This window comes from Phyllostomus discolor, chromosome 2 (assembly GCF_004126475.2).
Source record: "Phyllostomus discolor isolate MPI-MPIP mPhyDis1 chromosome 2, mPhyDis1.pri.v3, whole genome shotgun sequence".
NCBI lineage: Eukaryota > Metazoa > Chordata > Mammalia > Chiroptera > Phyllostomidae > Phyllostomus > Phyllostomus discolor.
Window position 1 is genome coordinate 59,257,366 of NC_040904.2, and position 24,521 is coordinate 59,281,886.

The following is a 24,521-nucleotide window of genomic DNA, read 5'->3' on the forward strand; positions in this document are numbered from 1 at the left end:
AGCATACATCAACATAATAAAAGCCATATATGACAGACCTACAGGCAACATCATACTCAATGGGCAAAAACGAAAAGCTTTCCCCCTTACATCAGGAACAAGGCAAGGGTGTCTGCATTTATCATTTCTATTCAACATAGTATTGGAAGTTCTAGCCACAGCAATCAGACAAGAAAAAGAAAGAAAAGGCCTCCAAATCTGAAAGGAGTAAAACTGTCACTGTTTGCAGATGACATAATAGTGTAATAGAAAACCCTATAATCTCCACCAAAAAAACTACTTAACCTAATAAGTGAATTTGGCAAAACAGTGGTATACAAAGCCAATATTCAGAAATTGAAGATTGAAGGCATTTTTATATACCAACAATGAAATATCAGAAACAGAAACCAAGAAAAAAAATCCCATTTACTATAGCAACAAGAAAAATAAAGTACCTAGGAATAAATCTAACCAAAGAGGTAAAAGACCTGTACTCAGAAAACTGAAAAAAGAAATTAAAGAAGACACAAATAGAAGCATATACTGTGTTCGTGGATTGTAAGAATAAACATCATTAAAATGTCCATACTACCCAAAGCAATTCATAGATTGCATTCAATGCAATCCCTATTAAAATACCAATGACACGTTTCACAGATATTGAAGAAATATTTAAAAAAATTTACATGGAACCATAAATGATCCCCAATAACCTCAGCAACTTTGAGAAAGAAGAACAAAGTAGGAGGGATCACAATACTTGATATAAAACTACAGGGTCCAGCAGAAGTAACACTTGCTCGAGTGTGGTTGGTAGGATAATAATATAGGTGTAATAATTTATAGTTTTAATTTGAACATTTCATCTAAAATGTCATATGGTGTGCTTGAGTGTGATACCGTTATGTTAACAGAATTACATGCTCATGATTTTGTAATAAAGAATTTTGTAATTAAAAGAAGTGTTATTTGTGCCAGACCCTGTATATTACAAGGCCACTGTAATCAAAACAGTCTGGTACTGGCATAAGAACAGACACAGATCAATGGAACAGAATAGAGAGCCCAGAAGTAAACCTATATCTCTATGGTCATTTAATATTTGACAAAGGGTCAGGAGCATAAAATGAAGTAAAAATAGCCTCATCAACAAATGGTGTTGGGAGATATGGACAACTACATGCAAAAAAAAAAATGAAAACCACCAACTTACATCATAAAGTAAAATAACATGGATAAAAGAAATATAAATCATGATATCATAAAAGTCATAGAGGAAAACATGCACAAAAATTTCAGATACCCCATGCAGCAATATTTTTATTGATATATCTCTGAGGGCAAGGGATATAAGGAAAGGATAGACAAATGGGACTACATCAAATTAAAAAGCTGCACAGTTAAAGAAAACAGCAAAATGAAAAGGGAATCAACCATATGAGAAAACATTTGCCAATGACACCTTGGACGAGGGTTTGATTTTCAAAATATATAAAGAACTCATATGACTCTACACCAGGAAGACAAACAATCCAATTTAAAAAATGGGCAAAAGACCTGAACAGACACTTCTCCAAGGAGGACATACAGATGGCCCATAAACATATGAAAGGTAAACACTACTAGCCATCAGAGAGATGCAAATTAAAGCCACAATGAGATACCACTACACATTGGTCAGAACGGCCATTATAAACAAATCAACAAACAAGTTGCTGGTGAGGTTGTGGAGAAAAGGGAACCCTTTTGCACTGTTGGCGGGAATGCAGACTGGTGCAGCCACTGTGGAGAACAGTATGGTATTTCCTCAAAAAAACTGAAAATGGAACTGCCTTTTGATCCAGTGATCCCAATGCTGGGATTATACCTTAAAATTCTGAAATACCAAAAGAACCTATGTACCCTAATGTTCATAGCAGCATTATTTACAATAGCCAAGTGCTGGAAACAGCCTATGTGTCTATTAGTAAATGAGTGGATCAAACTATGGTACATTTACACAATGGAATACTACACAGCAGGAAGAAAAAAGGAAGTCTTACCCTTTGCAACAGCTTGGATGGGACTGGGGAGTATTATGCTAAGTGAAATAAACTAGGTGGTGAAAGAAAAATACAATATGATTTCACCAATAAGTGGAACCCAATGAACAAAACAAACAGGCAAAAGAGAACCGGAAAAATGGAACAAACTGACAGTGACCAGAGGGGAGGTGGAAGGGGAACAATGGGGAAAATAAGGGGAAGGATCAAATCAAGAAACATGTATAAAGGACCCGGGGACATGGACAACAGGGTGGGGATTGACTGTGGGAGCTACAGGGGATGGAGAGGAGGCAGAAAGAGCAACAGGGAAAAAAAATTACATCAGCTGTAATTGAACAATAAAACTTAAAAAACACCCTCATATCTGTAATTTTTTATTTTTAACATTTTATTTTAAATTTAACTTTATTTATTTTATTATATTTTAAATTTTACTTCCTGTATTCCCATGTCCACTGGTTCATTAGGAATGATGTCAGCAGCGTGTTTAGGGGGGTTGATGGGGAATCCAATGGTTGGAAACATTTCAGTGTGTCTTAATAGTGATTCTTTGAGACCATCCAGGATAACATCTGGTCATAGATCTTTCTTTTAAATATAGTTTTGTAAAGCCCCAAATGTTGGTGATATGAATAGTCTATGTGAATCAGTTACATTACCTAGTATCTTCGAGTCAGCCATGTGTAATAGTCTATTGATCTTTTCATGTGAAACAGTGTAACACATTTCCCCCAAAATGCATGAAATATACGTTTTCAGTCTTTTTAATCCATATAGCCATTCCAAAGTAACCATTCTATTCAACACTTGCACAGACATTATAATGAATTGGGTTTTTTTTCACTTATCACCAATTTATTTCTTTCAGCCAGACTTGGTCTCTATAGAAAAAGAAATTTTAAGACCATTATTAAAAATAGTATACACTATATGATTTAATAAATTAGTGCATGATGCTTTAAATGTATTCTAATTTTTAAAAATGTATTCTAATTTTGTTTAATTATTCTTGATTCATCTATATTTTTCTGCTTGTATGTTTAAAACACATCTTTCATTCCAACACTGCTTTGTTTAAAGAAAAATTACTTCCCCCCCGCTCAAGATCCTTATTAATTATAAAGGGAAAAAGAGTAACTTTACAATGGAGAAACCTGGCAGACAAGTAACTCCTTATTCAAATGCCTAAAGTTTACCAGTAAGGGAACAAATCAACATCTTGTGCCTCTTGACATGTGTACTGAGAAAAACAGTATCACTTCTGTGAGAGTCTTGCCAAAAAATGCATAATCTGAATCTAATCATGAGGAAACATTAGACAAACCCAAACTGAAGGACATTCTTTAAAAATGTCAAAGTTGTAAAAGACAAAGACTGAGGGAACTGTTGCAGACTAGGGGTGGCTGAGGAGGCGTGTCAGCTGGTCACAGTGCACTAGCGGGGTTTTCTTTTTCTATGAAGAACATGATTAGAACAATTGGCGACGGGTGGTTTGAAAGGGGTCTGTAGTATTGGGTCATTTTTAATGTCCTGATTTTTATAGGTATGTTGTGTTTATGAGAATATCCTTGTTTTTAGGAAACATTAGCATATATTTACAATACGTATAGAGTATGTGTGGAGAGAGAGGGGGAGATAGAGAGAATGAAAAAGCAAATGTGGCTACGCAAAATATTAACATTTGTGGGTTAGGGTGAAAGGTATATGGAATTTTATTTTGTACTGCTCTCACAAATTTTCTATAAATCTGACATTATGTCCAAAAAACTTTTTAAATTCCTTTTTTATTGAATTAATATGTCTTTAGATATTTACTAAGCAGAGTATTGGATGGATTTGGGTACTTAGAAATACAGAGTATACAGTCCCTGCCTGTAAGGAACTAAAAGCTAAGCACGCCTTTTTCCCTACAGACTGCTCCAAAAGGTTATCTGACTGTCATAAGAATGTCAGTCTTTAAAAAAGTACCCTTTTTTTATATTTGTCATAAGAGGTCTTTATTGTGCTTCCTCTGGTAGGGGAAATGAAACAGTACCTAAAGTATGACAGGATATCCACAATTTTTTCTAATTTTTTGTGGGGAGGACGCAGGGAGGAAATTGCGTCTCTCCTGGTGCATGATATTGAAAGATTTCACTCTAACCTGCGGCACTCTCATGTCTGTGTCGTGGTAGGAAGAAACTTTTCTGGGATTCGGAATTAATTTAGACTTGCCCAAATGCTTTATTAAACTTTTATTTAAAGATAATTCAGCCTGATGAACGTGGCCCTTCATTTTTCCGTGTATAGTTTAAACTGTCCTTTTTTATTCATTACTGCTTCTTTCAGTCCCATAAATATCTTTCTTTTTGTAAATGCCAAATTTCTCTTGAATCTTTTTTTCCAGCGTGTTTCTCCTTCCGATTTTCTGTTTGTTCTACAATTTTCTCTAAGGCTTTTAAAACCATCACCCCTATCTCAACCAAGCAGTCATCTCTTTTCCTCCAGGCTCAATATGCGGAGGAATCTTATCCTTGGCTGTGTGTAGGATTAGCCTGTAGCAGCATCCTCTGCATTCTGGCTATTTGCATGCATGAAATTCCTACCTCAGTGTTCCCTGGCTCTTGGTTATTTTCTAACCATCCTTTTGTGTGGTAAACGTGTGTGTGAATGTTCTTTTAAAAGCTAAAGTTTCTTTCTCATTTTTGGTTTTTCACCCTGCTCTTTAGTTTCTGGTATTAAACCCAGCAGTTCATTTGCCTGTTGAGTCTTGGGTGTTCTGGTTCCCTTAGTGCCCCACTCTTTGTGATAAAGGGTTTTAGTGGGAGTAGTTTTTCATGGTACAAGATGTTCATGTAAGAACCAGGAGAGATTAAAACTTTTCATTTGCACTAATGGTTGATCTTTCAGTGATTTTTTAATTTTTGAAATATATGTACTTCTATATTTTCTTCCATTTATATGTTCCCTTTATACCTGTGTTAAGAGGAAACACAAGGAGTTGTTTACCTAATTTCCCCATTGGGTTTGCCATTGCCAGTTCCAACACTTCTGAACTCAGAAGACCCAAAGCATGCAACCACCAAGCAGGAGTTTCACTCTTTCATACAATACATTGTGTTAGTGTTTATACACAAAAGGGTGTTTGTTTTCCTGTGTTTTTTGTTCTCTATGTGCATGTGTGTCTGCATGTGTGCACCTACACGGCAGGGAGTGCTGCTGCAGGAGTGGGAGGAGCAGGGAGTATATATTCTATTTTTTCCTAGATCTTTGCTGTGATCTGAATGTTCGTGTCACCTCCGACAAAAAATATTTGTGTGTTGAAAACCTAATGCCCAGGATGATGGTCTTAGGAGGTGTGCCTTTGGGAAGTGGTTAGGTCATGAGTGTGGTGACCTCATGAATAGGATGTGTGCCCTTTTTAAAGAGACTCCAGAGAGCTAGCTGGACCCTTCTGCCATGTGAGGACATAAGAAATCTGCGATGTGGAAAAGGGCCCTTACTCACCCATGCCAGCACCCTGAAACTGACAGCCTCCAGAACTATGAAAATAAATGTCTGTTCTTTTGTATTTTGTTTAGCAGCCCAAACAGACTAAGACAGTCTTTCATAAACAATAATCAAGAATATACTCCCTCCAGAATGGAGAGAGATATTGTTCTGCCTGATTGCATATTTGAAATTATATTCATTTGGGAGAGTGTACCAGGTAATACCTAGAAAAAAAGTTAATGTCTTCTTTTAAGAGAAATTAAATATGTCTGTAAGCCATGGTTAATTTGTTTATAAAAAATATGACTGGTCTCATATCCATTTTAAGTATAATTACATTGCATCATATTGGTGTCAATTTTTACTAGATTAGAGAGGATTGGTGCTATTTTAAAAAACCGTTAGAAAAGCAGTGTCTCATACCATTTAACAGTAAAAAAAAAATTCTGTTCAGAGGTAGAAAAGGAAGAAAGAACAGCCTGCTCACAAATACTTCATATTGGGGGAAGTATTTAGGCAAAGTGGTGTATCTTAATTATATTTGTGCTGTATGGCTTTTAGAATCACTAACTTGATATTCACCTTTACTTGGCAGAACGGTGTAAGTAGTTTCCATTCCAGCATGGATGTGGTCAGTTACGTGGCAGTGGAGTAACCAGGTTCCAGATGTTGCTGGAAACATTTCTACAGTTTGGTATGTCCCAGGGAAAACGTCAAAGACATCAGAACTATAAATGCCCCTGTGCTTAATCAGAAAAATGACAAGAACATTCACATAATATCTATTCTATGTTAGAATTCATTCAAACAATTTTTCCTTGGCCTGCTGAAGGATATTAGATAAATGGATCTGTTAAAAAAAAAGGGGGGGGCGCCCTGTATATTTTTGGGTTTAGTACAAACAGTGAGATAGATGTTCCTTGAATTCCTACTAAAGCCTGGGCACTATGGGCCATCAGGTGAGTGTAAGGGAAAAGTGTGATGAAAGTGGCCATCAATCAGTACTACCTGTTAACTCTCACACTTCAGCTCTGGTTTGCCTTTGTATCAGAGTACTTGTGTTACATGAGGGAACTGAGCTGTGGCCCCATTTTGGCCACAATCTCACTGTTGCTGAACCTATCCTAGATTAGGTTGTCTGTGAAACTTTAGGGCAGGTAGGGAAATGAGGGCTGCAGAAAAGGAGACAATAGAAAAGCCAAAACTCAAGGCAGTTCAGGTAAAGTCTTGACTAGACACAAAGTACTCGACAGTATTTCCATTAGGGATAGAACTGAAAGTCTCCTAGGAATAAAACATCTATGTAAACCAAAACACACATAATAAAATGGTCTTTTCTGCAGTGTGCTTTTTGAGTTTTCTACACGAACTCAAAGGTAAGTAATTCCAAAAGTGCAACTGACTCCTGCTGAAATCAGCACTTGGTGAGAAGTAGCAGGGTTGAGATCTAGGTACCAGTCGCTTGACACCACTCTGATGATCTTGTTCATGTCAGGTCATTTAAGATCCAGAATTCAGAGCAAGCAATGGTTATAGGAAAGTCTTGTTTCTACTCCGATCTATCATTACGGGAACATTCCTACCCTCTCTGCTAATGCTTCTATTCAAAGTCATTGCTCAGGAATATGTGAGCAGAACTCCATGAAAATTCAGTACAAATAGCAAATCCCAGGAAGAGCCCCAGGTATAACAAAGGCTGGAAAATAGTTATCTCTTGCCCTGACTGGCATGGCTCATTCGGTTGGGCATCATCCTGCAAAGCAAAAGGTCACTCACGGTTCAGTCCCCAGTTCAGGGCACATGCCTGGGTTGCAGGCCTGGTCCCCAGTCAGGGTGTGTGCAAGAGGCAACCAACAGATCAATGTTTCCCTGTCTCCTTCCCTTCCCCTCTCTCTAAAAATAAATAAATAAAAATTGTTTATAAATTTTAAAAAGGAAAATAGTTATCTTGGAAACTTCCAATTTTTCATTAAGTCTCTCTGAGGAATTATTTTCTTCCTTTGTATTAAACAATTTTCAAATAGAGCAAGAATAATGGCCATGGATGGCTCTTACCTTGTATCGGAAGCTGTGGCCATGGAAATGCACCGAGTGCAAGTCTATTTCGTTGCCCATTCCCATCAGGTACCAGTTGACTTCATCTCCCACATGCATGGTGAGGCCTTGCAGGTTCCCAAACATTCTTCCATTAATAGCTGAGGAAAGCACATGATTTTTATATTATCTTTCAGTATATTTTAAACCAACAGCTATTTCACAAAAAGTGATTATTAGGCTAATGAATAGGATCTCTTTTGAGTTAATAGAAGTTGTTTCACAACAGATGTGGGAAATGGATACTTTAAGGTCAATAATGTCACTGCTTTTCTAGTTGCTTAGCACAAAAAGCCTTAATCCTAAATCTGAGTTTATTTAAAAGGAAATGAGACTTGGGAACAGGGAGAGAAGTTAATAGATGATTTTGAATATAGTGCCCTTTTTACCCTGAACAGAATTTCTGCCTCACAAAGTGAGGCAGACATGGTTCATTATAAAATGAAGCAAATGAATAGTCCCTAGTTTGATTTGAAAGTAGAAAAGGGAAAATAAGGTTTTAGAATAATGTTTCATACCATGCATTTTATTGCTTTCTATGAATTCATCATCATCTTTTTTTACTTTCTCAGGGTGATCAGAGTATGTTTTGATGTTGTCATCTAAGTACCAAGATTCATTCTCATCAAATACTAAAAACAGAAGGGAAAATTCCAGTTTCTTTATGGGATTGTATACTTTCAGGTAGTGCTTCCGACAGACAATCAGTGGGCCAATTAATCCACTGTAGAGATCCTGCAAACAAGCAAAAAGTTCAGTCATCCTTGTGATACACGTCCGGATTTCAGACGTGTATCACACGTCTTTATTGCCCTTGGCCTCAGGATTTTGGAAGGACTGATTTAGGTAGTAAACCTTGCCCAAGGTGGTGCTGTCAAGTCGGTAACTTTCCACCTGAAGCTGTTAAATTGGAACAATAGTGAACCAAGGTTGTGTGGATGCAGAGGCCAAATACTGGCCCCGCTAATGAGCAGCAATTTAGAAGAACCCCAAATGAACAGTGGTGATTTACTTGTTCCATAAGCCAAGCACTGTGCCACTCGCTGAAAATCCAGAGATGCATTGTGCAAAGCCCCTGCCCTCCAGGAATTCAGTCTAGTAAGGAAGACAGAGGAACAAAAGGAATGAACCACTTGCTGTGATGGAGGTATGTGCAGTGCCAGTGGACACAGAGGAGGAAGACCACAATTGAATTAAATCTATGAGAAGTTTGCTTTGGCTAGCATTAGTAGTAGCAGATTAGTTCTTGAAGGACCTTTGAGTCATATCATGTTCAGGAATTTTAGATTTTGTCTTGTGGGACATAGGTAACCATTGAAAAGTTGAACATGGAGTGGAAGCGTATTTGCATTTTAGAACAGTCATCCTGGTGGTAGAGTGAAGGAAGGCATGGAGAGGGCAGAGACTGGAGAGTAAGAGGCCACTGAAGCAGTTGAAGTAAATTACAAGGATGTGATCTATGGAGACAGACAGAAGGACTGGACTGAGTTCTGGATAGGTGGGCTCTGGGTGAGCTAAGGGGGAACATTAGATACTTTATATCTCCAGGGTTCTAGCTGGAACAGCTGAGTAGACTGGGTGCTTATAGTGCTATTTGGTACCACAGGAGGAGGTGGAGGAAGATCTCAATTTCCATTTTGGAGCCATTGAGTTTTCAGCGCCTGTGTAACATGCTGGTAGAGATGTTCATTTGGCAGGTGTGTATGTAAGTGTGGAACTCAGGAGAGATTTGAACTAGACCTGGGACCAGTTCTGATGTGGCATTGTTGAATGTTTCATTGGCTTTGAAATATTTAATCAAACAGTAGCATTAGTTGTGCTATGATTGACTGGCAAGATCAGCATTTTTTTTATTACCTGTAATATCACTTCTTTGTGTTTAATGTATTTTGATATGAAATACTGTATTGATTAATATTTAAATCTGTATTACCCATTATCAGCAGTGATAAGAGTTGTATCCTTAAAAACAAACCCATAAAAAGGAGACAGGAGGGGAGGGGAGGGGAGGGGAGGGGAGGGGAGGGGACCAAAGAAAATTGCAGAGCAGCTTACTTTCCTAGGAATTTACCATAGAATTGGGCCACAGGAAAACTGTAACCTCATCTTCCTTCAATTGTGTGTCTGTTTTGTGACTTTTCACAGAACACAAAAGGATTTGAAGTTTACCTTAACTTGATCCACAGTTGAATAGTAGGCCCATGGAATGCAAGGAGAATCCTCTCCCCCAGCTCCCGATCTTTCTGGGATTTTCCATGTGTAAGTTCGAGTTTCACCTAAAATAATCAAGTGTTAATGCATTTGGTTATGTTTGATATATACATAATGTTGATAACTAGTGACCCAGAAACTGGAAATGTGAAGGAAATTAGATTTAAAAAGTAGTAATATTCAAAATTGTTTTCAGAAATTTAGTTTTAAGGCAAACTGTAAGATACACTTTTCTGTCTTTGTCAGTTATGAATTAACTGAACTTGACACATGTGTACTACTACGAAAACCAGAAAGTGGCGAAATCAGGCCCCAACACCTAAACCAGAGCCTAGTAGTTCTCCCCCCCCTTTTTTTTTTGGTGGGGGCGGCGGGAGTGGGGTGGCACTTTCAAGAGATAACATCAGGGCTCCTGGATCGCACCCAGCCAGACCCTGCCCACTTGGAATTTCTTCATACCTTCTCTTACCCTTCATGTTCCTTACCTCAGATAACTCAGTTCCAAGGCCATCCAACCTGAGCCCTTCAATTAGAATTAATTGCTATGTATAGCTCCTTCCTAACCTCATTGTTTAAATTTACTCCAAGCCCTTGTCTGAGGAAGACTGATCTGAGCCTGACCTCCTGTCTCCCTGTCTGGCTGCCTGATGAATATATCTGCTCTTCTCTGCAAAGACCTGTTGCCTTGGACTCGGGCTTCTCTGTGCTTGAAAGGCACCAAATTCCTTGACTTTGTTAGGTAACAGTGGCAATTCCAGTAATACAATTTGAAGAAACTTTGCAACAGATCTTTTCTTAGCTTGATGTATGTTTTTCTAATACACTTTTTTTTTTTAATCAGCTATCAGGTGATTTTCCCCACAGTTCTAGCACCTTCCACATAGTCTCTGTGTCTGTATATCTGAACTACCCTGTGCAACTCCTTCAGCTTCACCATGACCTTCCTTTTCTCCTTTCTTATCGTTATCCTCAGTGATTTCACAATACTTGGTGAGGAGTCGTTAGACCTTGACTTAATGGGCCACTGACCTCCTCTCTAGTTTGTCCCATTCTGTCTGTCATACCATACACTGTTTTGTCACAACTCTGTCATGTACAGGATCATACCCTGCCCCTTGAGACTTTGCAGAGGGCCAGTTGCTCCACCCTCCAATCTTGTGAAGGCCTTTACTCTCTTCTGTTTGTGCTGGGCTCTTCTCCAGCCTGATCTCGGCTTCTAGTCACCTCAGGGTTTCCAGTACATCTGCTCACAAGACCTTGGCTTTCAGCCATGGCCACTCAAGTCTACTCTTTATGTAGGCTTCACTGTACTTCTTTATGCTGTCGGACTTTAATTAGTCAGAGTCTGACAAACCTTTATTAGGAAATCAAGCAGGACATGAGGGATGGTCTCAAGGAATGTGGTAGCCTTTTTTCTTTTTCCTCAAGCCCTCCATCTTACCTGCCCCTATGTCCTCACCCTTTTTATAAGCAGAACATTTCACTGAGAATAAAGCATAGATTTACCTCTGGAATATATTGTCTTTTCATCTATACTCTTATTTTCATAAGTCAAATAATGACATTTCCTTTGCCATTCCCCATCCTAACCTGCTGTGTCACTATGTGCTCAGTGCCCAAAACCTTGAGCTGTCTTCATGACTTCTCCTTCCCTCACATTCCCTAATGCCCAGTTTTTCAGGATGTCGTTTTAGCACCACCTTTAAAATAGAACAGAATATGACAACTCACCACTTCAGCTGTTTCTAACCTGGCCCAAGTCTCATTTTTTTCACCCAGATTATTGCAGTAGCCCCCTAACTGATTCTTGCTTCTGCTCCTGTCCCCTACAATCACTTATATGCTAGCCAGAACAATCCTTTGAAAAGCGTTCATAGGGTCAACATTCTCCAGCTCAAACCCTCACACGGGTCTTTAGAATAAAATCTAAGGTCCTAATCATGGCCTCCAAGATTGCCTTCCCTCCTTCGCATCCAGCCCGCTGCCCTTTCTGCATCTCATCTCTTCAGTCTCTCCCGTCTGCTCTGTGGTCCCTTCTGGCCTCCTTGCTGTTCCTCAGACACACCGAGTCTTCTCCTGTCTTGGGACCTAGAATGCTCTTCCCAAACAACTCTTCCCAATGAGGTGGCTCATTACTTGTCATCACTTAGGTGTCTTCACCAGCAGCACCTCCTCAAAGAAGGCCTCATGACCACCCTACCTACAATAGTACCACTGTCACTTATTCTCACTCATCTGCCTTGATAGTACTCTTTACAAGTTAATATTTGATTTATTTATTGTTTATCTCTTTATGAAGACTATGAGGACGAGGAAAGCAGGGCTTTTTACTTCTATTTGCCCCTAAATTGACAAGAGCAACCTTATAGAGCAATTTACTTTTTCTTACTTGATACACAGGGTGGGTGGGACAAAAGAAGGTTTACAGTGGTGAGCATGCAAAAACAGTTTATTCTTATATCATTATCATTTATTAATTATTGTATTATTTTCCATATGAACAACTGTAAACCTACTTTCCCCCTATCCTGTATTTGGGAACTACTAAATTACTGAGAAATGGTCCCGTCCTAGGAGCCAACTTTACAACTAATAGCTGAAAAAATCCTGTTTTTACTAAAGAAAATGTACATGAAATATACATGAAAATGTACAAAAGATGAAATGTATTGAAACCATTTCAGCTTTTACTCTGTTAAACATTTATTGAGTTCTTAGTACCAGATAATGGATTAGATACTGGAGATTTAAAATTTCATGCAGCAGACTCTGTCCTTAGGATCCTGTCCTCAGACACAGTCACGGAAACATGCAGCTACATTCAGGGTGCTAAATGCTACCCGGGGTGTGTTCTAACTGTGCGGAGAGACCATTGCTGGGGACTCCGATGTGAGCATCTGTAGATGTGCAGTACCATCAGATTCTTCCTTACAGTGGTGTGCGTGTTTTTGGTAGGTGCATGTAGTCATACACACATGCAGACACATCTCCCTGTGTCTCCTCTTGCCTGCCTCCTTCTTCACTTTCTCAAGACACACTCATTTGGAAGGAATGCCTTTCTGATAGTCATTAGTGAAAAAACTGTAAAATCTATTGCACCTCCCCCATGAGTACCTGGTACAGTTGGAGTAACTGTAGAACTCTCTGTTTTCACCCCATGGGCATGTATTGAGTAGGGCCTTGTGGCCATGTTTTTGAAGATAATATTAACTTTATCTCCAACATCCGCATGAAGTTGTGGACCTGGCCAGAGAGAAAAGGAAGAGTAGCTTATGTGCCTGTTAGATTGGAAGTTCTAACTCAGTAATAAGAGCACAGATCAGGTAACTTTCTTAGCGTAAAGCCAGAGTCTGTTTTAACTCCTGTGGCTTCACACTGTAGTACTCTTGGATTTATACCTAATTCTAGAGGATTCAGGATAAAAGCCGTAGTGATGACTGCTTCTGCAGATGGTGTATCTTATTTAGAGTCTTCTGAACGTTTGGGTCTGAAAGTCCCCAAACCTCCATAGGCCTAATTGTGTTGAGTCAGCTGTGACCCATCCCTGGTCAGGAGTACTGATCTCAGCATTTGGAATTCCAGAATTTCCTGAGGGTGACTTAATAAATGCAGGCAGTCCAGCATTTGAAAAGGTGGGTGGGGCTGCCCCTCCCATTTCTCCTCTACAGCCAATCTTAGCTTGTCTCCTGTCTGAGAGAATTTGTTTAGCCAGTGACACTGCATTCTCCCTTGAGTATCTTTCTCTGGGGGCTGAGGATAACCAAGCCCCAGCGAACTCCATTAGTGTGGAAACAGCATGGTTTGGAGTAATGTCCCCTGCATTTGATGGTTTTCAAGGAAATTCCCAAGAACCGGTATTGGTCAAGTTCCTAGACACCTGTCTTGAAACGATTCCTGAAATATTGAAGGCAACTTTTTCCCCTGCCTTGTAAACGATAACCCTTTTTTCTCTTATTTCCTTACATATGTGTACATTTTTTTCTTGGAGTTAATCATTTACATCTTAATTTTAAAAATAAATAGCTATTTTTGGGGGGGTGGATAGGAGAATAATGAAGAATTCAGTTAAGAATTTTATTAGAAAGTAATTTCTAGGAATTTCACCAAAATTATAAGGATCAGTTTGATAAACACCAAATATATGCAACTTCATTATTATGTGGGATAATACATTGTTTCTGACACAAAGAAATAATATTTTATTATGCCACAGTCATAGGCTTCTCATTCTTATTGAATAATTTTTATTTTTATTTTTGAAGATGTAATTGGCTTTATTAAGTAATTTATTAATTGGGCAGCAACTCAAAGAACTCTGCTATTTTTATTTAAATAACTTCATTGCATGAACTGAGAACATTAAACCCCTAGACAAGGATTGTCACTGGCCATGGCAGCGCATCACTAACCCACACCTGATGGACGGGAGATGTCTGAGTACCTAGGATTCCCAAGTGTTCTTCCTCAGGTTTTCTCTCCACTGGAACTTGGAACGTGCTGTCTGTATATTGCCGATACACAGCTTTCTTGTACTTTGAGCCTATGTAAAATTCTTGCTTATCTAAGAATGCATTATTGGAAACACTTAAAAAAACACAAACACAGACAACTGAGATTAGTGCTTGTCTTAATGAAAGTGGAAGTTGAGTTTTAAATTTTAAATTTTGAATAAACATACCATTTTTATTTAAGTAATTATGCTAGTTTTTAATACCACTCTTCCCCTATGCAAGACATTAAAAATAGAGACGTGAGGCAGGCAGCACACCTAGCCTGAGGTGGAGCCATCTGAGTCCTGGCCCTGACTCTGCCACGAAAGCGACCTCTGGCTAGTCATTACCTATCAGAGCCTCATTTTCTTCTCCCCTACAATGAGGCATTAGAGGAGGTCCTCTCTAAGATTTATTTATAGCTCTAAAATGTTACAGGTCCAGATTTCACCAATGAAGTGTTCTCTGAATACTGCAATGCTTCTGGTCTGTAGGGACTGAAATGGCCATGCTTTTCTCAATATTTCCTTTACCTAAAGTTTTTATTGACTCCTACTGGCTCTTGTAGCCTTTTGACTATCTTACCCCAATCGCTGAAATAACCTTTTACTTCTTTATCCCACAAATTATACTCATTACCGCAGTCAAACTGACCAGCTAACTATTGCTTAGCTACAGGTTACCAGCCATGTTGTGCTCCCCAGATCTGAACACATGCCCACCCCGATCTTTCAAATCATGTCCACAAAGGGCCAGTGCCCAATGTGGGGGAGATGACAGAGGGACAGTGCTTGGAACAATACCAAAAGGCTAACACAGTTATAGGGGATGCTGCTCTAAATGAATGCTTCTGAAGCTTGAACCAATACCCTGAAGTTACATCTGTTCATACTGAACTTACTTGTTCATTCCCATAATGTACTTGTTATTGGTGGTTTTGAACCATATTTTCTTGGAAGTTCTTGGAGGGCAGAGACCATATCTGCTACCCTGACCTCAAGAATTTAAAGTTTTCTTTTATAAGTAAAAGTTCTAAGAATGTGAAATACAAGTATAAAGGACACATAGAAAAAAACAAGGTGGGGGTGGAAAGAGGAGGGAGGTGGGGAGGTGGGGAGGGTGGGTTTGGGTGGGAGTAAAAGGCAGAAAACCGTACTTGAACAACAATTAAAATTTTTTTTAAAAAATATGAAATAACTGATTACTAGACTAATAACAAAAGTCATTGGAGAAAAGATAAACAGCAAATAGTTGGTAAAGAAAATAATATTTTAGCTCTGAACTGAGGCATTCATCTTGGTATAAGTTTGAAAATCAATGACAAGATAAGGGCACATGAACACAAGAAGACAGCCCAATAAAAAAGAAACATGGAATCACATGAGACCATATTTCACCATGTATAATGCATACTGTTTTGCCCAAATTTTTGAGGAGAAAATAAAGATGCACATTATACATGGGTAGTACCTGAAATACCCTGTATCTGTTCTTGTGTTTTATAATTGTTACACAAAATTTCTGGTACCATAATATGTTCAAAAATAAATGCTAAAATTCCTTTATAATACAAAAAAACCCAATTATCTAAATATAAGTAAACAATTGAATGAAAAAATTAAAATGAAAGATTTTTTTCCTGAAAGTTTGGGTCAAAAACGTGGGTGTGCCATTATACACAGCAAAATCAAGGTAAATGCAAATTTTCCCATAAGAAAATTGAGAGAAGTTTAAATTAATGAGAAGGATTTCTAAGAAGCATTTTGTTGTTATTGTCTAACACAATTGTTGTTTCACTGCAATTTAACATAACTCTTCTCTGAAAGAGAAACTAAAAAATTGGGAATCAGGGTCTGGAGAATTACTTTAGCTCTTGTAGACGATGCAGCTCCTTCTCCCATTCCCTACTTGGGGAGTAATCCCATTCCACCTCCACAGCAGCAATGTAGTAGGTCCTCTCTCCCAGGTATAAGTTTGGATTCTCAGGCAGCCGCCTGCACGGGTTCACGGTGTACTTTTCCTTCATGCCACCCGTGTAGTGATCAGTTGTGAGGCACTCAACATTAAAAGTCCCTTGAAAGGTAAATAAAAGCAGGTCACTCCATTGTTCAGCACTTTCTTGGCTCCTCCCCTCGCTCAGAATCAACACCAACACCTAAGTCCTTACTGTAGCCTGGTTTAATGAGCTGATTTTCCATACCTCTGATCAGATTGCAGCCACAGGTCAAGGGTGTGCCTACCTCACGGCCTTTGAATTTGCTGTTTTCTCTGCCTGGAACAAATCTTTCCAAAATATCCACATGGCTCTTGGCACTCTTCATTCAAACCCTCCTTAGAGAATCTTTACCCAGCTCCTCCCTTCAGTCATCAGACCCTGTTCCTGCTCTGTTTTTCTTCGTGGACTTAATCAGCTGCAGGAGAGCAGACACTTCACCTCTTGTTTACTGTTGTATTTACACTTGTCTAATGAATGAAGGAAAAGGTGACACTGGACTTGTCTTACATTTTATTGACAAATAAACAAAAAGTCTGAAGCAACTTAGCATTTTTGCACTTTTTTTTTTTTGCTTGTTTGCCTTAGTTTGTTTTACTCATTCAGAGCCAGACATGTAGAGGACTCTGAATTTTCATGGCTATAGTTCTAGTATAAGATATTCAACTGCAAACAATTGACAAGTGAACACTACATCTAGACTACAGAGAAATAGTGAGAAGTTTAGACACAGAGCCTTCCAGTCTAATTTGCCAGCAATCTTTAAAAGGACCCTAATGTAGGAGGAGAATGTCTTCAGGATTCTGCTTTGTGGAAGTGGGAGAAATCTACCTTTTTCTCACTACCTTCTGTCCCACTGACAAACAGGAAAGGGACCTGTCTGTCATGAAGCTGGTAGTGGCCCAGGCTTTGCTCTTCCAAGGGAAGGCAGGGTACTTGGGAGGTTTGGGGAAGGGATGAGCTTAGCACCCAACACAGGATTTTAAACCAAAACCTCAGAAACTGATTCAATAGAGACTTGTCTTTAAAGAAACATACCTTCAGCATCAGGCTGCATGGTGAGTGTGAGACTTGTTTGAGGGAAGAGGTTTGCTGTGTCCCTCCTTTCTTTTCTTGACAGATACGTGTTTCCCGTAAAGTAAATCCCATGTATATCAGCTTCATTTCCAGCACTGAATAAGTACCATATGACCAAATCTCCCTTGCACATATTGAGACCAGGCTGATTCCCATACATAAATCCATTAATGGCTGTAGAAGGTGAAAACATTTTGAAAGTGGTTTACCTATGTCCTACTTTCCAGAGTCAACTTTATTTAATTTTAATTTTTAAAAATATTTTATTTATTTTTAGAGATGGAATGGGAGAGAAAAAGAGAGAAACATCAATGTGTGGCTGCCTCTCACACACACCCAGCTGGGGCCCTGGCCTGCAACCCAGGAATGTGCCCTGACTGGGAATTAAACCAGTGATCCTTGGGTTCTCAGGCCAGCACTCAAATCCAGTGAGCCACACCAGCCAGGGCTGTTTATTTAATTTTTAAAGACCCATTCAGGCCTCTCTACTCCTTCATGTGTCAGGAGTGTCTTTGCAACTCTATGCTGTACCTTCCAGAGCAGCCCCAGGCCAAAGGAGCAGAGCTGAATGAAGGGTGCAAGAAGTTCTGTGTCCTGAGAATCCCACTGTTCTTCCCAGCTAGGCCCTTCTCAATTCTAAGGGTCATATTGTGGACACCCAAACAGATGAGTAATACCAGCTTTTCCTTGGCACGGAAAAGACTGGGACTGGGTTTGTTGTTCTAGATGGAAAATTCTCTGATTCATCTTGAATAAACAGGACAGAGTATTTGCAGGAAGTTTTCTCTCACTGCTATTTTTTTCGATAGATAATATCTTTGACTCCTCCAAAATGCAAAAATATAAAATCAAAAGAAATGTTTTAAAGATTGTAGGTAATGTGACTAGTATTGATCCAGCTAAAAAATAAATCTGTCTGTAACATTTACATTTTTTTCTTCTTGCTACAATAATTTTCACATGCTATCCATTAGTGGTGTGGCTTAAAAAAATTTTTTTTGAACAATTAGCTCACTGTTCTCTGAACCCTAACTGCATTTTAGAATTACACTGGAGGTAAAAATAAATCTGATGACAGGTTACAATTAAATAAAAACCTCTGAAGTTTGTCCTGAGCATTTAAAGAGTAGTTATAATCATTTTTAAAAGCTCCTAGTTGATTCTATTGTAGAGTCAATGGTGGGGATCATTGAAGTTTTTTGAGAACAGAGACCATAAATTTCTTCATATTAAACAGTAAAATGAGCCTGTCATTATTATGCCACAGAGGAGAAAAGCATCCAATCCAGCAGTTCTCAAATTTGAGCATATATGAGAATCAGAAAGTTTGTTAAACATGAATTGCTGGCCCCATACCCAAAGTTTCTGATTTTGTAGGTCAGGGTTAAAAACCCAAGAATTTGCGTTTCTAACATGCCCTGGGTAATGCTGATCACATTTTAATATGCATCTAGTTGACATAATCTGTATGTTTTATCCTGAATTAAGTGAAATGAGGTGTAATTGACCAATACTTTAAATAATCAATGATATTAGCATCATTGTATTTAATAATTTATTGAATAATAGGCAAAGCTCTTGGGATTTTGGCATCATTAAAAACATTCCAAGTGCAGCACTGAAATAACTTGCTGGATTGGTGGTAGGGGCAATACTTACAGTGCATCTTATTAGATTCCTGAAAGTCTTCGTGTTCCTTATTCACCTGATCTGGTGCAGTTGTAAACATTTTAATGTTATCATCCAAAAGTAAACTCTCATTCTCATCAAACACTGCAGGGAACAAATAGAACTCCTTGTCTACATCTTTCTATAAATCAAAACAAGAACAATAAGGTGAAGACAGGACAAGTAAAGCAGAAAGACTTCCATGTACATAGCACTATTTGCAAAGGATAAAAACAGAAGTTACCTTTCTTCTTTGTAAATGGGGGGCTAATGAGAGTTTTCATTATTCTCTGTGTAGTGGATTTTTGGTTCAACAGGACAATCTAAGCCTCATGCTGCATCTAAAAGTTCTGACACTGCTCTCCCTACCATCCTGCCAACTCTGCCAATAGTAATTGAACCCATCAAAAACAATCATTACAATGGGCGTGGGGGGATGTGTGCCGGTGCTAGAAATCAGGGAAAGTGCCATCTACATTAATGCAAATATAAAGAATTCTATAAAACAGAGAGGGGAGTGGGGCAGGGCAGCAGTCAGAAGGAGGGATCATCTTAAGGAAAGTAATAGCCTGCTGGGTGAATTGGAACAGGAATTCAAACAACCTGGAGGCATCTGAGCAAACATTCTTGCTCCATTTCCCCCCATCCCTTGTGAAAAATAAAAAAGGAAGCAGAAATGCTATATGGTCTATGAAATGATTCACTACTTTAGAAGAAGGCAGTCAGTCTAAGGAATAAAGCATGTGAGCCTCTAAGAACAAGTTACTACCTCAAAGAAGAAAGAATTTCAGAGATTATTGCATGTCTTATTCCTGAGACTATTTTCAGATCAAAAACAAAATTATCAGCCCTGACCAGGTAGTTCAGCTGGTTAGAACACAGTCCTGATATGTTAAGGTTGTGAGTTTGACCCCTAGTTGGGGCACATGCAGGAATCAACCAATGAGTGCATAAATAAGGGGAACAACAAGTCAGTGTTCCTCTCTATCTTTAAAAACAAATCAGAGGCTTTTTATTTTGATGAGATCCCACTCGTTTATTCTTTCCTTTATGTCCCTTGCTCTAGGGGACATATCAGTGAAAATATTGCTAAATGAAATATCTGAGATTTTCCTGCCTATGTTCTCCTGTAGGACTTTAATGGTGTCACGTTTTATATTTAAGTCTTTTATCCACCTCAAATTTATTTTTGTGTATGGTGCAAGTTGGTGCTCGAGTTTCATTTTTTTTGCATGCAGCTGTCCAGCTCTCCCAACATGATTTATTGAAGAAGCTAATTTTACTCCATTTTATGTTGCTGCCTCCTTTGTCAAATATTAATTAACTGCAGAGCAGCACAATTCACAGTAGCCAAGTGCTGGAAGCAACCTAGGTGCACATTAGTAAATGAATGGATCAAAAAACTATGGTACATTTACACAATGGAATTCTATGCAGCAGAAAGAAAGAAGGAGCTCCTACCCTTTGTGATAGCATGGATGGAACTGGAGAGCAGTATGCTAAGGGAAATAAGCCAGGTGGTGAAAGACAAATACCATATGATTTCACCTTTAACAGGAACCTAATCAACAAAACAAACAAACAAGCAAAATATAATCAAAGACACTGAAACTGAGAACAGGCTGACAGTGACCAGAGGGGTAAGGGGGGGAATTTCAGGGGAAAATGGGAAGGGTTTGCAGGAACAAGTATAAAGGACACATAAACAAAAACAGGAAGGGGGGTTTGGAAACAGGAGGGAGGTGAGGATGGCTGGGGGAGTGGGCTGGGATGGGGGTAAAAGGTAGAAAACTGTACTTCAACAACAATTAAAATAAAAAAAACTAATAAAACTAAAGGCTCCTTCTTTGAAATGGTAAATAAGTTTGAAAAGCCTCTAATAAGACCCATCAAACAGTAAAGAGAGAAAACAAAAATAAATAAACCAGAAAAAAATCAAATTTAAAAAATCCAACTAAAGCAGGGACCTAAAGATTAGATCCTGCAGAAAACTCAATCAATGATGGAGATGATCTTAAGAAAGCTCCCATAAAATAGAAGATTCAAAGATGAAAAATATACACATAATAATTATTTTAGAAATAAGTTACAAAAAGGGAAATATAATAATAATAAATGATAGTGGAAATCATTGGACTTCTCTACTATAATAAATGTCAAAGGAAGATAGAGTAGTGTTTATGTTTTCATAAACATAACAACAAAAAGACATTTTCAGATGTCTGAGGTTTCCAACATGGAGCTGCTACAGTCACCTTATATTCTAATCTATAAAGAAAAGTCAAGTGAAAGTTTACAGGTCATGTTTTCTGATTATAATGCAACAAAACTAAAAATTACTAACAAAAGGACAAAAATTAAAAAACTTAAAAAGATCATATTTGATCCAAATAACTCTTAGGTCAAAGAAAAAACAAAAATGAATTACTATGTATTTATTAAATACTATCCATGAGAACACTATGAGACATAATGAATGGAATATAACCTAACATATAAACTGAGAGTCTGAAATGCTTTTTATTTTAAGCAAAACCAAATAAAATAAATGTAAATATCTACATACTTTGGAAAAATAAAATCATAAAAGAAAAATTAAAGACAGAACAGAAATTAATACATTAGATTACAAATTAAAGTAGCTAAACCTGAAAATGTATTCTTTGAAAATACCAAAAAAAAAAATACACTAAACTCTGGCAAGTCTAATAAAAATTTTTTTAGAGAGATTCCAAATACTCCACATTCAGAATGAGAAAGGAATGTAATCACACGTACAAGGGGGAAGTAAAGTTAAGACCACTGTGTACAATAAATGTGATCAGTTGACTTAGAAGGTGGTATCTGAATAGACCAATACCCATGGGTGAAATGAAAACAGTGATTAAAAAATAAATAAAATAATTAACTACTTCTAAGTAAAAAAGTCAAAATAATTTTACAGGCAATTTCTTTCAGATTTATAAATAGCAATGGAATCCTATAGCAATAGTAGGAATGGATTCCTATCTTTTTAAACTGTTTCTAAATATTAAAAACAAGAATTTTCCTAATTTATTTAATGCAGATAGTATAACCATGATACAATACCTTATAGCTTAGATGAGAAGTTCTATATAAAACACTATCAAAGCCAACACAGAAATACATTGGAAAAAAAAACACTATGCTCAAGTAATGCTTCTTCACAAAAGTACAAGGATAGTTCAACATTAGGAAATCCTTCATATAGTTGGTCACACTTATAGGCCAAAGGAGGAAATAAGTATGTTTTATGTATCTTTTTTATTTTATTGATTTTTAAAATAATTTCAAGTATATCTAAAAATAAATCTTACAAAATTTGACATTCTGTCACTAGTTGTTCCCTTTGCTTTCTCCCCAGATCTTTGCAAGGCCACCTCCTTGAAATTTAGATCACATCCCAAATATTACCTCCACCTTCTCTAAACTAGGATTTCTGTTTATCCTATTTTTTTAAACAGTTGTTACTTTCTGAAGTTATCTATTTCCATTTTTTTGTGTGTTTGCTTATCTCCTCCCCTCCCCACCCCTTCTCACCCATCCCCTTTCCTCTCTGCTTTACTGCACAATATAATATAAACCCTATTAGAAAAGGAAACTGACCTGTCTTATTTACCAATAAATTCTATCCTAGCACAGATGTTTTCTGAGCAGCTCAAGTGATTTTAAATAGAAAAACATTTTCAGTAAATCAGACATAGAATGTAAATCTACCAGCTAATAGCCAATGTCATACTTAGTGGTAAAATAATAGAGATACTCTTGATAAAATCAGATACTAAGCAAGGCACTATTTTATATTGTTTTAAATATTATATCCAATCTGAAGCCTCATGGCTTGTAAGTAAAAGAGCCAAGATGAGGACTTCTAATGTCACTTGTGAACCTTCTTGTGCTGTGACTCCTTCATTTGCAAAATGAAGATAATGAACTATGTAGAGGATAAAGCTCACATTTTAAATTTGAATTCACTAAGTTCCTCCTCTCTAAAAAGTGGAGATAACTATACTTAGCCTCTTGGGTTTCTGCAAAGGCCAGATGAAGTGATATGTGTAAAAGTGCTTGGACAGAGTTCAATAAACATTAGTCTCCTTTTTTTCCTTCCCAAGGTAAACACAATATGAAAGAATGGAATACAGAAGTAGAAAACCATCTTGTTTTTAGTTATATGTTTAAAATTTTTAAATGATGGCATTACCATTAAAATAGCCAAATGAAAATATATAGGTATAAACTTAACAAAAAGTATCTAAAACCTATATAAGGGAAAATATAAAATACTCCTGAAAAATACAAAGTAGACTTGAACAAATAGAAAAACATATGGTATGTTCTTTTTAGGGTAATTCAACTTTGTAATTAGGTCTGTTCTTCATAATTTGTATATTTGAGACAGTTCCAAACAAACACTGTTAAGCCTTTTTTTTTTTTGTATTTTTTCCATTACCATTTATCTTCCTTATACCCTCTTCTGTTAGGCTTTTTTTTCTTTTCCCTGGAGCCAGATAAGTTTTTAAAGGGTTCATTAGAAAGAATAAATATGCAAAAATAGCCATTAAAATGATGCAAAAAAGTGCAGCCCTGACTTGTGTGGCTCAGTTGCTTGGGTGCTGTCCCACAAGGTGAAAGGTCACTGGTTCAGTTACAGTCAGGGCACATGCCTGGGTTACAGGTTTGGTCCCTGCATGGGGTATGTAAGGGAGGCAACTAACCAATGTTTCTCTCCCTCTCTTCCCCTCTTTCTAAAAATAAATAAAAATTTCTAAAAAAAGTGCAATGAAGTATAGCTACTAGTTATTAAATACATTATAAAGACTATAAGTAAAATGGTATGATATTTGGTCCATGAATATATAGAGATCAATAGATTAGAACAGAAAATCAAGAAATAGACTTAATTGTGTATGAAATGTTTAGCATCTGATCAAGGCAATAATCAGTTGGAAAAAGACATTTTAATAAATGGTTTTAAGATAACTGGATGGTCACATAGAAAAAGAGAAATTTGATTCATTCCTCAACTGTAGCCAGAATAAATTCTAAATGGAACAGAGATTTAAATATGAAAAATAAAACCATACAAGTACTTGAAGGCAGTATGGGTGAATTCCTTTATAAACTGGGACATGAGAAAGCTCTCTTAACTATGACTCAAAATCTATAAATGATGGAGGAAAGAAATTTTTATAGAAATAAAAATTTTACATGGCAAATAACATCCATAAACAAAGTAAAAAGGCAAATAACTAAGAAAACATATTTATAACTGATATTTCAAAGGGTTTCTACTCTTAAGATATTAACATCTAAACCACTCAGGGAAAATAACCATATAGAAAAATAAGTTACAGATATAACCAGCCAAATAAAAGAAGTAAAATTGGTATAACTGAGTGTAACTGAGTGTAACTGAGATTACAATATAGTTATACGGATATCTTTTGCAAATGTTTTCTTATATTCTGT

General features: G+C 37.4%; 1 protein-coding gene across 3 annotated transcripts in view; it reads right to left on the reverse strand.

The window, feature by feature from the left end:
• The window catches only part of LOC114491111 (ceruloplasmin), an 80,501-nt gene that overhangs the window by 14,464 nt on the left and 41,516 nt on the right, over positions 1–24,521 (reverse strand). Inside the window, exons 10-19 of one of the 3 annotated variants that reach the window (XM_028505282.2) lie at positions 19,023–19,173; positions 17,325–17,537; positions 16,159–16,366; positions 14,245–14,387; positions 12,918–13,046; positions 9,762–9,868; positions 8,111–8,327; positions 7,554–7,693; positions 6,081–6,243; positions 2,546–2,908 (exon numbers count right to left, since the gene is read on the reverse strand). In XM_028505282.2, coding sequence (XP_028361083.1) covers positions 2,892–2,908; positions 6,081–6,243; positions 7,554–7,693; positions 8,111–8,327; positions 9,762–9,868; positions 12,918–13,046; positions 14,245–14,387; positions 16,159–16,366; positions 17,325–17,537; positions 19,023–19,173 — 1,488 coding nt within the window. In that variant the 3' untranslated portion in view covers positions 2,546–2,891. Of the gene's footprint in view, positions 1–2,545; positions 2,909–6,080; positions 6,244–7,553; positions 7,694–8,110; positions 8,328–9,761; positions 9,869–12,917; positions 13,047–14,244; positions 14,388–16,158; positions 16,367–17,324; positions 17,538–19,022; positions 19,174–24,521 lie in introns of those variants that run through there. The other 2 variants (XM_028505280.2, XR_004901339.1) reach the window with 2 other exon arrangements.